Here is a 14328-nt window from a genome sequence, read left to right as displayed (position 1 = left end):
ATTTAGATACTTTAAATGTTCGAACTGTTGAGGTATATGAAATATGGCATGTATGGAGTAAATTGTGACCAGATTCACGTATGCAAGGATAACTGAAGACTTTTGGTATAATTTTACTGTTTGTGTGATCCATAGATGTAGGTGTATAGGCATTCATTGCCACGATTAATAATAAACAAGGAAGAGGCGATGTGGGGTAAAAAGAAAAACAAGTAGACAAAACCTTCACCATATATTTATTAATAAAGACAATCTAAAAGATCACGTAATTGTGATTGTCTTAAAAAATTAGTTACCCTAATAAATTTATCAATATATATGTAATAGTTTTTTTAATTACTTATTGTTTCAAGGATATGCGAAGTTGTGAAGTCGCCGTGGCTCAGGCCAGGCGAGGACTTAGCGTGTCGTTGTTGATTACAAATCATCACATTCAATATAACAATGAATCTAGAATTAATAATTAATACATTTACATCTTCCCAATGAATATCTATAATCTAAATGTCCATACTTTAATGTCCTAACATTTCTACGCGAAGAATTGCGCTAATCTAGAAGGTGACTACAATTTTCTCATAGTATTTCAAAGATTTGTAATTTACAGAACGTTCAAAATCACAACACAGAGTGTAATATCAAATTATCGTGCATTTGGCACGTTTCATTTACATTCTACTATTACACTAAACGTATTAAGTACGTATTATTTGATGCAGTCCTACCAATTAAGTATTATTTAAGTAGTCTATTGAAATTCGGATAGAATTACTTTTTACTCTATGGTGGTGATTATCTTTGTTCGCTTATTTCCTCAATGGTAGCACTGCATAGTGAAAGTTGCCCTTCGTAAAAATTTTCAATACAAAATTAGAAGAATATAATCCACTTAGGTTTATAAAATATAATTACTAGGTTTATAATTTTATACTTATTAACATTTATGAGTGTTAATGACATTAAATATATTAGATACGTATAAATATATACATATACACATATTTGAAATGAAACACTAAGCAGGGAATAGAAAAGTGAGGAATGCATCTAGGATTAATAACAAAAGGACTTGCGCTCCCTACGAGTCTTAAACTTTTTAACATTAGTTTACGATAAATTGACATGATTTTATTTTTCCTACCTGTCGATGTATATTTATATTGTAATTTTAATAACTAAGTCCGCCATCTTATATTGGCACTTTGCACAGAATACATGCGCAATTAAATAAATGCAAAACAGTGTTTCGTAGTTATTTTATGACATCTTTAACGAAAACAATCAAAATAATAATAGTACAAAAGTAAAATCGTAAGGCACTTCTATGTTTAAATTGAAATAAGATAGTTCACTCTATTTCTCAATTGATCTTATAAATAATTTAATACTTATTTTAATATTTTTGTAATAGGTATTTGTTTTAAATTTTCTAATGAATGCGATTTCATTGTTTAAAATAATATGATGAAAATGACTCATTAGGGTATTATAAAGCTACACCCTGACTAGTTTTGGCACATGGAATGGGATTAGCTCTGCGATATACCTACAATGATAAAATAAAGTAGATATTATTTATTATTATACTACATAAAACTATTCAAACACTTGACTCACTTCCCAGAAAAACCTAGTCAAGTGCTTCTTGCGCAGATGTGTGACGCTACTGCAATTGTGACTACTTTTCACGCTCGTTTTCTTGCATTTTTACAACGATCGTGTTTGTGCCGTTATACACAAATATATAATTTTCATTCTAATATTTTTGTCTACAAGCATAGAAGAGAAAATTTTCTAGAAAATGAATTTGAATTAGCATTCAGTCTTAATAGCTAAGAAGTTTCTTTGGAGGGACTTTTCCTTAAATCGTTATAATTTTGTAGAAGTACAGTTAAGAATCTCTGATTTATTTCCAAAATATAATAAATCCTACTTATTAAGAGCTAAAAGTTTAAATATTTAAATTATTAATGTAAACACAACCAATATTTTTTTTGGCGATTAAGTAATGCAAATTTGCTACTCTTAGTGTATAGAATTTGAAGAAATATAAATCTTTAATGATAATAAAATTATATCCGAGTTTGTATCTATAATAATATTATTGTTGTCTTTGACTTTAAGAATAAAAAGGATTAGTTATTTTAAAAGAGATGAAATTGTAATTAATAAATAAAGCTAGACTTAGAGTACAGTTTTGGCAATCGTTTGGCACGGCGACGGCATCTACTTATTCAAATGATGCGATATATTTGTTTTAAGTATTTGTCTATGTTAAAATAGAACACAACCAAATCATCACACAAGTTAGTGTTACATAGCTTTTGGATATTTCTTATTCTAAATTAAATACATTTTAACTAAATTTCACACTTTGGTATTTAGTGCCGATATAGACGAAAGACTATATAGTATAGTGTCTACTGTCCTACTACGATTTTTCGCGCAATGATTAGTCTATCGCCTACGTCAGCTTTGATAATAATTGCTAAGAATCGGAGTGCAGACAATACGTAGGTATATCTCCAGCGCAGCTAATCCGTAATTTCTCAGGTCGTCTTATACAAAATATTACCTTCAACAAATTGTTGAATAATACTGGGAGCGTTAAACGCTCATTAAATCTTATTCCGAAACAATTTCAATCGTAGGTACACGCAATAACTATTTACATGTCTTTTTAAAGGAATACTGCCCGGAAATCAATTCTAACCGGAAGACGAAATTTAAAAAGTTCACAACCGCAAGTACTGGGCTTTTTGGCAGCGATGAAATGAGTTTAAAATAGGCAGTTGAACAACGCGAAATTGAGCATTCTATTATTGCCAGATTTGTACATAAAATAGTTCAAGTATAGGTACATGGAAATTATAACATCCAATTATCACAACACGTAGGTACATGCATACTTAGGTACATATCTTATATTAATAGAAAATAATGTACATTCATAAATTAGTATTCGAGTATACAATAAATAATTAATAACAGGAACAAGATAATAAAATTATCAACGTAAAATATAGAACATTTGAGCATTTTATGAATATTTGTGTAAAAAAATATCGTTCCATTAATTTTTTTTTATATAAAATTGGTTCTGTGGATAACTTGATTTAGGAATAAAGTTTTTCTTTGTATATTAATTTTAGGCCGATATTATTGTTATATTCCGAAATAATTTGGCAGACTTTTTATAGTAAAATGAATATATTTTTGTCTTTTAACATTCACACTCTCCACTGCTTAAAAACTATAGTTAAAATTATATCTTGTAGATTTTAAGTTACCCACAGATGCCTCTGTAAATTCTGTCAATATTTCTCTAAAACTGATCGATATGTGACTAGTTCTCGGCACGGACGCTAAATTGAATTCCGTTAATTGTCTAGCTAAAAAGAAACACAACATATCGTAACAAATTCATCTACTTAAACATAACAAAAATGAGCAAACAAGCCGGTACAGTGAGCTGAGCTGGCACTGTAGAAACGAGGTAGTGTAGTTACTACACAAACATTATCACACGTATGTACTTGTTACATATACACATAGGTAATAGCTCGCCCACAGATCTAATACTACATATTTACAACATCACACTTGCAGTCACATTGAAAGTTATATAAAAACTTCACCAAAGCCTTTAGCAAAATTCTTATTCCCGCGTGTCACATGGCAGCCACTGACATGTCGAATGTCATTTAAGTCTGAAAGTCACAACGACACGTGAATATAATAAGTCTTCTGTCTAAGGACTGATTCCTATAATAACATGTGTATACAAAATATCATTAAAGTAATGCTTTAACGTTACAATTTTGAAAGTCGATTCCACGTCTAAATCTAGCTTCTAGTACTAGATCTTTAGTAAATCTAGATTTACAACAAATAAATGCTTAAGTATTGTAGCATTTCGCGTCTATTTTGTTATCAGTGCACAGCGTTTTGCGTCCTGAGGCAGCGCTAGATGCAGATTCGGCACAACTGATTATATACTGTTATATAGTAATTAGAAAGTGACTGAATCTATCATATCTTTAAAATTATAATTCATTCCGTGACATATTTTTATTCTTAAAACAAGTTACTGAAGATTTCGATTTAGCGCATTAATTGTAATTTTAAGTCAATAGAGACGTTTTTAATAGAATGACACATACAATATTCCAACTGTAGATATATAATTAGCTGTGCCAAAGCTGTACCAGAACATAAATACATTTATTCTGATTAGTTGGCGAAAAGACGCGTGGGCGGAATGAGTGAGCAACGAATCAATTATAGTGAGGCCTATTTTTGTATTCGGCAGTCGCTTGGGACCTTTCGTCAGCCTCGACCTTTTCATAAGGTTTTTCGAGTTTAGGCCGTTTGGGCTCGGCGTCGAGTGGCCGGTGCGACTTCATGTGCGCGCTACGACTTTTTACTTTGTTAAATACTCTGAAACAACAAAAACGTTTAAAGGCAACAGAAAATAACTTAAAAGAAGCAAAAGCAGGGCGAGCAGAGGCGTTAGTAGCAAGAAAATCATGTAAAATATTTACATGACGCAGAGTGCGATCAGAATATTTTGTATACCTATTACTATATATTTAAATATATGGACTTTATGCTTAATATATTTCCTTTACAAACTATTCGACATAGTGTGGTCCCCGGGATCTTATGAGTTATATATATTCCATAGGTTTAATTAATTTAAAATTCGCGGCTCTGGGCCGGTTTCCCGAAGGAATTGCTATGTCAAATAGATTACATTTCGCTGTATGTTTAATAAAGCAGAAAACCCTAACATGCAATTAACACCAAATCTTAAAACCCATATCCATATGTCCTAAAACTAGTACTAAGAAAACATTTAAATCCGAACATATGATACTCATTATATTATACTAAACAAAACGACAAACCCATATAGATGAACCTAGGTAGGTTTATATTAAAGGAAATATGGTTAAAGACACAGGCTCCACATAAAAATTGTTACTTAAATGAAACCGAATCAAGTTTAGAGAAATATAAAAATGGCAACATTTATTAAATTGAAAATGGATTCATTCGGTTCTTTTATGTCAACTGTGCGCTTTCGAAAACGTTTAACAAGTAAATATTAATCAAGAATTAATAATAGAAGTAAAATCGTTCATAAAGCCTGAATAAAACAAAATGTTATAAGTTACCTTTCTACTAAGAAATACGCATTTAACTCACAAATACAGATCTGTTTGAACTATCCACTCTGGCTTAAGTGGCAGTTTATACTTTAGTAATGATATACGAGAAAAGGTTATAAAAACAAAAGAGGGCGTGACCACTTTCTCCTACCTAGGTTCAATCAATTATTGTTTAGTTTACATATAAATTATATTAAATACATGCGTTATGCGTGTTCTATGACTGCCGCTTATTATCTCTCGCTATCACCTATGAGTCGCAAAAACGCTCATTGAATTAGCAAGTCAACTTCTAGTTTAAATCCAGAACTTTGGTATAGATTTTGACACTTAGGAGTCAATGCGGTAAGTCTCGTTTCAGAACCTTACCATAAACGAAAAAAGTACCATTTAAATAATCATGACAGATTTAAATCATAACAGTTAACTGTTTTCTGATATTTCATCATCTGAAATTCGAAATGATGTACTCGAATTAACGAATAATTACAATAAGCGTTTTTATAGCCCACCCGTTAGCTTGAATTAGGAGTGACAAGCTTTTGGCACGTTTTGAACGTATAACTTACTTCCCACATATTTTGCACGGGTACTCTTCACCCTCGAAGGAAGTGGGAGATGAAGTACTCGGAGCGTGCACGAACGTACCCTGAATAAGTCGTTACAATAACTATATACAGTGTAACAAAAATCCCGTTAACTTTGTTTCGTATACGTCAGCAACAACAACTTTTATAAAATGTTGGTTACTTAAAACGGTGATCGTTAATCAGTATAGTCAACGTCAGTTTTTGCTTCTAATTTAAAGTGATGAGATTTTTGAATGATTTACGTGGATTTTGTTACAACTGTATAGTTCCAACACGAGTTTGTACAACTTTCGAAGTACTAGATTCAACAAATTTTCATATAATATTATACGTTCCATTTATGGAACTGTATTAATACATTTAGCTACATATTAGTTTTCTGTAAGTCTGAAGACAAAATGCAGGGGTGCGTGGGCGCTGCTTACTTGTGGTTGTCGCGCATCACTCCAGCTCCGTAAATACAGAGTTTTGTAATCTTTGGTCACTTTCTTCCAGAAGTAGTAGAATTGGACGCATTGTTTTGAGTCTTTTGTTCTTATCTGTAAGTATAGTGTTTGTCTTTACTACTTTATAATTATAATTAAGTATAACATACAATTACATTATACTACATATATATGTATTATTTAATAACAGACATACCAATTTGACGTGAATATTTGATTGTAAATCAATAAATTGATAAGTATATAAAAATCATTATCATCATCACCATGCGTCTACCGTTTGTGTCACACTCACCAACTGTGAAATTCTATAGAAATCCTTATCATAGTGCGCGAGCCCATTCAAGAAAGCCTCCACCTCATCTGGAGTCCATCTGGCCTCATGCTGCGCAGGCGCAGGTGGTCGAGACATAAGCCGAAGTGTAGCAGCGCGAATGTCACCCCCGCATTCACCAAGAGTTTGTAATGCGAACTCTCTAGTATGGCCTCCTACGGGCATTGCTGCGCACATTGCTAGCTCCATAAACATACGAACTGCAAGGAAGATGAAAGAATATTGGCAATCTTGCGTTTATGTTATTTAATTTTTATCGCTAGTATACGCTTTACTACAGAAACTACTTTCCCAGTCAAAACCGACTAGGAATTATTTTTATCCATTTTTTTCAAAGGGCCGAAATTTTACAAATTAAATGAATCATAAAAAAAATTACCCTCATTATCTTCAAGCGCATCATTAATGCCAGGGTCCCAAAGAAGTTGTTCTGGCACTCGATGCAAATCTACGCGATCGGAACACAATTCCGGTATGTCAGCCTGATGTTCTGCCCCGATGTTGATACGTGGCGTTTGGTTATCTTCAAACTGAGATAACACCTCTGCTTCCGTACCTGATATACCTAGAAATCATACGTTTGATATTAACAAACACTAAATGTTAACAAATTATTAAAATCAAACCATGTATTTCCATATTAAGATTTAAGTCGCAGTAGAAATCGTGGTATTATTAAAACACCTTACCGCTTATAAAGTCGACATACAGCCCAGGCCCATCTCTATCAGGGGAAAGTATCGGCTGTGGGGTGTAGTGGGTAGGCGCACGACGCATTCGTGATCTGTACGGTCCAGCAGGAGATGCTTTTCGTTTTCTTCGCTGCGGGGAAGGTGGTATACTGTTTGGACTGAGGAACACCGCAGGCACTCCCTCACGGCCTTCAACACAAACCTGCAAAAAAGTTATTGATTAAAAAAAAATATAATTCTGGTAAAACCTTTATTATATTAGTCTTAACAAGCATTACTTGAAGTGAATTATGCTCTGATTGCCATTGATGTAGAGATGTCGGAATGGGTGTAGCCGAACGTTGACGTCGCATAGACCTCGAATGGGGGAAATCGCGAGGGCTGCTAGATAGCAACGGATCTTCGGAGTTGAGCATCATCCTCCGTGCAGTCGGCGACGGATTTAAAGTAAACACGTCCAGTGCTCTACACTCGTCCGGTAATACTTCTTCGAGAGCCTCCTCTACCTAAAAGATGCAGACCATTATATTACCCCTCATGAAACGAACTATGTTAGTGGTTCTATATATAAACGATACATGTTTTTTAATATACATCGTGATCGGTAAACACTTACCTCTTCTTGACTGGACATAGTGGCCGTAAAAAAAGCTGCCGTGAGTGGCGATGACGCTCTTGGAACTGTATGAGCCGGCGATTGAGCATCCAACGAAGCAGGAGGTGTAGGGTATGTTAGACCAGGAGATGGCGTCGGATGCGTTGAATAACTACCACTTGGTGAAGTCGCCGCATATGCTACACCCGGTGAATCACCAGTGGAGTACGAAAGGCTCGGAGAATGTTCTGTATATCCAGGAAGTCCTGGAGATGGAACAGCAGTGCCATCGTGGCAAGCACCAAAATCCGCTAATGATTCTGGTAAAGGAGAATTCAGTACTGCAGCTAAACGACGATTGGACGGGAAAGTAACTGGCGATCGTTCATGTATCGATGCTGCTACGGTGGCATAGTCTTCCAGTGATGCTAATTCTTCTAAGTGATCAGGTGTAGTAGTAAAATGAAATGTGTCTTCATTTAATGCCGGTGAGAAGTACCCATCGTCCGAGTTAAATGACACTCCAAATAGTTCCGGTCGAAAAGAAAATTCTTGTTGGGGTGAGCATTGGCCTGGGTCGGATGCCGATCGTTTCACAACCTAAATTAAATTAATTTTTATTAATCTACCATATATTCAAAAATAAAATAAAAATAATTTAAATAACATACCTTTGAGTTTCCTTTCTTAAGAAGCTCAATAAGGGTTGAATCCCTTTGCGCCGTATTGATGTTGGATACGTTTGAACCAAGCGTAACTACTGGTGGCACTTTTGGCGACGCAAAGTGTACTGAAGTTGTAGCTGGTGAAGCCGGTGATGCTGACGTACGAATGCTGGATAATGGAGGTGGTGCAGGCGTCGCAAAACCAGAACGAGCTGTTGAATCTGTTACTCCTGAAATAAGCACTTCTTTATTAAAATCTTCTTCTATTCATAGGTAAAATTAAAATCTAATATATAACATTCTCGTGTCACGGTGCTTGCAATTCAACTCCTCCAAAATGGCTCGACCGATTTTCGTAAAATTTTGTGAGCATATCGGTTAGGTCCGCGAATCAGTCAACATCTATTTTTCAGCCCCTAGGGAGGTCCATCCCAAAATATTTATTTTTATTTTTTAGACAATTTTTTTTATTTTTTTTTTAGATACATACAACCCTTTATTTTCACCCCTCTACGATCAACCCCTATTTTTGTATAGTAGATAGTTATTTTTATTGAACTGAAAAAAAAAATCCTAGAAATAATAGCAAAACAACGTTTGCCGGGTCAGCTACTATTTTATAATAACTATATAATTTACCTGTCGCTTGCGACGTTATAGCACCACGACGGCTAATAATTTTTTCTTCTATTAGCGCTCTAACAGAGACAGACGCAGTTTGCAGTGGAGGTCCAGTTGATTCTTTCTTGTCTAGCTTCTTATTGTCGGAATCCTGCTGAACAGTTAGGAGATTTATTCCTCAAAAGTGCAATTTGATAATAAAAACAAGAAACTGACCAACCTTTTTGAAATAACCTCCATGTAGACGCATGTGTCCATTTAAAGCTGGTATGTTTTTAAACTTTCGATGGCACAGGTTGCACTCAACTGGTTTAGCATCACCAGCTCGAGAGATGGTGCCACAAACGCTGGTACTAATTGGAATTCCGTTGGTTGAATTCCCACTGCCACATTTCGGACTAGCTTGTTGTGTCTGAAATGAAAAACATAAAGGAGTCTTTAATCTTCAAACCTCCTTGAACTTAAAAACACTTTGTAATTAAAAAGGGACCAAATCGTTAATGTTTTACTCAATTAATGGCTTCTATTTTAGGATTAAAAGTTACTCTTTTCGTTATAAAAATATAAACATTCTTAATCCGAAAGCCGATTACTAAACTTTCAATGCTAAATGGATTTATTTCCTTATTTTCTATTTTTTCAGTAACCGTAGAACATAATATTGATGTATATTATTAGTACTTATTTACAAAAATATTGCCTTAGGGGATTAAAATGTAACTTTAAGGACTACAATTGTTAAACAAATAGATGTGTACTTTCCTAAAATAAGTAAAAATATTAATATTAGTTTATTTGAACGGAAAGTTGCGGTATTTAGTGACATAATTAACCACAAAGTGCAAGTTGTGCAGTGCAGTTATTCATTCACGTAGAATTTTAATTAGTTGCGGACATCCGTAGAGCGGTAACGTCAGAATAGAATTTCATATTATGAATGAAATTTTGAAACTAGTGTAATGCGTATGAAAGCTATGTGAATTAGCTTATTATATGTAGGGCTAATTAAAATTAATTCTCTAACTCCTGGTACTTCTAAATATTCGTACCATTTTGACGATAATTTCAAATGGAATGTACCCATTTATCATTCCAACTTGAATAAAAAAAGCTCGCTTTTGTATATTTGAATGGCAATTATTATTGTCGTTCTATTATAGTGATAATATTATTACCAAGGAGCTTTTACACAACTATATTTGTGGGAGCAATCTTTTTACTAAAACATAGCGTGTGTGCGCTATCTGTAAATTTATTTACATTTAACCTATTTACTAAATATGAATTTATGAATAGTTTTATGAGGGCTTTACAAATATTAAAGTAGAGCAGATTGGCTGTATTTAGTAATGATCATGTTTATTAGGGTTATCACATAACCCACTATATCTGAATATAGTTGTCGAGAAAAATAAGATTAAAATAGTTATAAAAAAAAGGGTGCGTGTACTTATGTACGAGCGTAAGAAGTAATACTTCTTTGGCATTATTAAAAATAGTTTTTGATTGCATGCAAATAATAAATTACAATTAAATAATCAAAGACTGGAAAAGGAGTCATTATAGTCAATAAAGTTCAGTTTATATTTGAAAAATTAAATATATAAATATTTATTATTATTCTCTTACTAAGTGTAACATTAATTCTATTACTATTCGAATGTTGTTTTTAAATTATGTCCAATGCCGTAGCATCTTCCGTGGGCAACTTTATACTGATAATTTTGTGTAACGGTGCGCGCGCATCGTAAAATTTCACTCTCATCAATTTTTCATAACGCGCCTAAAGAAGTATAACTTCATCAAGTACTACATATTTATATGGTATCCTTGTAACTACGAGTAAGTAAGCAAGCTCTTGCCAAAAAAATACTTAGGTATTTGTATAGAAATGCATAAAAATCATTGCGTCGCTTTACAATCTGTTCAGAAACGTGCCCTTGTTAAAATGATTGATTAATTATAGTGCGTTCGCGTTCGCGTGTGACGCAAACAACAAAATTAAGACATAAAGTAAGGGTTGTCACAATGACAAATACAGCTTAATGCCTGTAATGTATGAGTATACAGATATAAATATATGGGTCATCCCGAGTAATTTATTTGATTTGAAGTTTTTTAGCGTAACCCTAACAGTGGCCATTACAGCAGCTCGTTAGGCTAATGCGCGGTAGGTGCGAGGCAGCTGTTCAGAGCGGTTGGGCGGGCGGCGGGGCGGCCGCGTTTTTGCCATATATCACGCTTGTATAGCAGTTAACTCACTCCTTGTACTGTAATTCACGTAATTGCGTTGTTTAAATTAACTTTAGCCTGTTTGATTGTAAACGAAGAGTAAAATAAATACAAAGTTTACACACCAAAAAAAACTATATACCTATTGTTTAGTATTAGTACTACACTAGTTATCTCTTAATCTACTCTATAAATTTTATGCGTAAAATAAACATACACACGTTCACGAAATTTTGATGTAAGAATTAAAAACTTATGAAGGAACCGTATCTTGTGAATTTCGGTGATTTTCCTTCTTTAATAATTCATAAGGTAATATAAAGTAAGGAAATGTGCGAAAAGACTGTGATCTGTTATCAAAGGAAAAGATTTTCTAAGCTTCACTATTATGATCCTAGAATTATATAATGATACCGTGATAGTTGTCCCAGCGTCTTTATATTGAAGTTTATTTTAATTATTATTAATAGAAATACCTAAATTCCTAAGTTTGGTTGACCCTCGTTGCCATAAACCTAATACTGGCAAGCAGCGTTATATCGTAGTTAATGACGACGCTCTCTGTATAGTATGTTATCATAATACATCATCACATTTACATCGGATCAGTCGTATAAAGTGTCATAAAAATTTAAATTAGTGCATGTTATAAAACGTAACAGTGTTGGCTTAGTGGCTTCAGCGTGCGACTCTCATCTCTCTGAACGTAGCTTCGATCCTCGGTTATGCACCAATGAACTTTCTTTCTATGTGCGCATTTAACATTCGCTCGAACGGTGAAGGAAAACATCGTGAGGAAACCGGCTTGCCCAAAGAGTCGACGGCATGTCACAGGAGGCTGATCACCAAATATACAAATGATCATGAATCAGATACAGAAATCTGAGGCCCAGACCCAAAAAGGTTTTAGCGCCACTGATTTTTTTATAACTTAAAATTATCTTTAAATTAAAAGCTTTCATAAACGACATTATATTTCTTTACTGCAAATAAAACGTTCCCTTTTATTCTAGATTTATAAATTAGCTGTACTTCAGCTGTTATTACGTTGAGAAAACTTACCCTCGGCTTCGCGAACGTAGGTGTATGAAAGAGTTGCGTGATCCAATCCATTAGTAACAAATTACACGTATCTTGAGAAAAACATGAAAGCAAAACGGTGTTGATCTCCCGATTCACAAACATGGAATGATGGGAATATCTGATGACCCCTTTAAGTCGCGAAATGAGATAAAATGACCAGTCGGACAACAAAAGACCACGGGAATGTGAAGATTTGCATATGCATTATACTAGATGAGAAATCAGAACGAATGAGATCTATTTGCTAAATAGAAATTAGCGGCAGCTGTGCCAAAATTATCGTGTGAACTTTTTTTCTTATAGGAGTAATATTAATAGTGATTGTACAATTCTAGTTGTATGGTTGCTTACATTAAATAACATGCTATTATTAGAAAAGAAATCGTTAAAATAGTAATTTGAGATTAATTAGACAGAAAAGGTATTGTCTAGATTATTTCTCCATGCTAAACTTTGTAAAAAAAAATATATTATTTGGTGTGATTGACGTGATTCGTTTGTGTAAAATTCATTCCTTGGTTTTAGACATTAATTGCTAAAATTGTTTAATTTCTTTATTTTATTGTAATCTAATGTTTAATTAATAATAAGATTTGCACTTTCTACTCAGAATGTTTGCATATTTTCCCCTCCAGTTGCTTTCAAGAAATGGAAAATTAGCCTGTTACATTCGCTATTTTAATTTCATTGTACTGTGTTTCCTGTATTTTATGAAGTGCAATAAAATATTATTTTAAATCTAAATACAGTATGTTTTAGAATAAAGGTGGCCCTAAAACAGAACCTAGGGTAACACAACGTGTAGTGCAGTTAGAATACGTTTGCATAACTTCCTATTAAAATGGGAGTGTGGCGTTAATGCACACCGGTTGGGAATATATTATAATGCTTGTTAAAGTAAGGAAACGAATGCCATTAACAATAGCTAAGCCACGTGTCATAGGTGAGAGGTCACCTTAGGTCGAGACTCTTATCCCGTACGAGTGACCACCAGTTTCTATTAATAGAGATATTATTGGAATCGAAAGGACGGTACTTGAGGATTTAGTGGTTCATAATTCTTATTTACTTATATATGTGTATTGGTTATGTATTACGTGAAAGTCAAAACTTTTAGTATCACAACTATTACATATGCATTTGTACCGTAATATATTTATATTAAATTGCATTTTAAACGTTTAATATTCAAATATTTTACAGAAAAATGCTTTGAAATGTAGGTTATTATTTTAAACGGAGTCAGATGGCTCTAATATTATTTTTTGTTGTCTCAAGTCTAAATTAAATATTGTTATTACGATTAATACCATTCTTATAATATTTATTTAGTCCCTCAACAATACAAACGAACAGGCTATTCAAAATACACGTGCGTGGTTCATAAAACATTTATAGAACGAAGATTTGTGGGCCAAGAAATTGAGATTTATTTGCAGAAAAACATATGATGAGACGCGGTATATTTTAGTTAAGCTAATCATCCATATTTAAGCAATAGGGTGAATATTACTAGAGATTCAAGGGTAGTCACGTAAGCGGTGGAAGGCACACGTCTTCAATTATGCATCGGCCCGTTTATCGGCGTGGAACGGCTCCTTGCGCCACCTGCGTCGTTGTCACCCTACATTATTAATGGTATCGCTACAGTGAAGGACAGATTCGTATCGACATAATTGTTATAGATTCTTTGTGGAGAAAATATTATTATGGAGTCTTTTTTTGTTTAGACTGTGTCATTGTAAGCGGCCCAAAATTGACATGGCATTGGCATTTTATTAAAATATTTTCATTGTTTATTTATGTATTTCTTAAAAGATTGTTAAAATAATGTTGTGAAATGCCGAAAATCTAGTTGGTTGACACTAAATCTAAATACGATGTAATATATGTGTA

The 14328-nt window shown here is 33.6% G+C and overlaps 1 protein-coding gene across 5 annotated transcripts in view; it reads right to left on the bottom strand.

Annotated features, from left to right (window-relative positions):
- Positions 1 to 219: 219 nt before the first annotated feature.
- LOC125054812 overlaps positions 220 to 14328 on the bottom strand; it is a 231412-nt gene continuing 217303 nt past the window's right edge. For 2 of the 5 annotated variants that reach the window (XM_047656925.1, XM_047656922.1), the window contains 11 exons: positions 9338 to 9529; positions 9136 to 9268; positions 8503 to 8726; positions 7853 to 8431; positions 7515 to 7742; positions 7234 to 7438; positions 6924 to 7109; positions 6506 to 6744; positions 6190 to 6303; positions 5744 to 5823; positions 220 to 4440 (listed from right to left, as the gene is read on the bottom strand). In XM_047656925.1, coding sequence (XP_047512881.1) covers positions 4278 to 4440; positions 5744 to 5823; positions 6190 to 6303; positions 6506 to 6744; positions 6924 to 7109; positions 7234 to 7438; positions 7515 to 7742; positions 7853 to 8431; positions 8503 to 8726; positions 9136 to 9268; positions 9338 to 9529 — 2343 coding nt within the window. In that variant the 3' untranslated portion in view covers positions 220 to 4277. The remainder of the gene's footprint in view (positions 4441 to 5743; positions 5824 to 6189; positions 6304 to 6505; positions 6745 to 6923; positions 7110 to 7233; positions 7439 to 7514; positions 7743 to 7852; positions 8432 to 8502; positions 8727 to 9135; positions 9269 to 9337; positions 9530 to 14328) is intronic. The other 3 variants (XM_047656924.1, XM_047656926.1, XM_047656927.1) reach the window with 3 other exon arrangements.

The sequence above is a fragment of the Pieris napi genome, chromosome 12 (genome assembly GCF_905475465.1).
Source record: "Pieris napi chromosome 12, ilPieNapi1.2, whole genome shotgun sequence".
Taxonomy (NCBI): domain Eukaryota; kingdom Metazoa; phylum Arthropoda; class Insecta; order Lepidoptera; family Pieridae; genus Pieris; species Pieris napi.
This window is presented reverse-complemented; position numbering and strand designations above follow the sequence as displayed.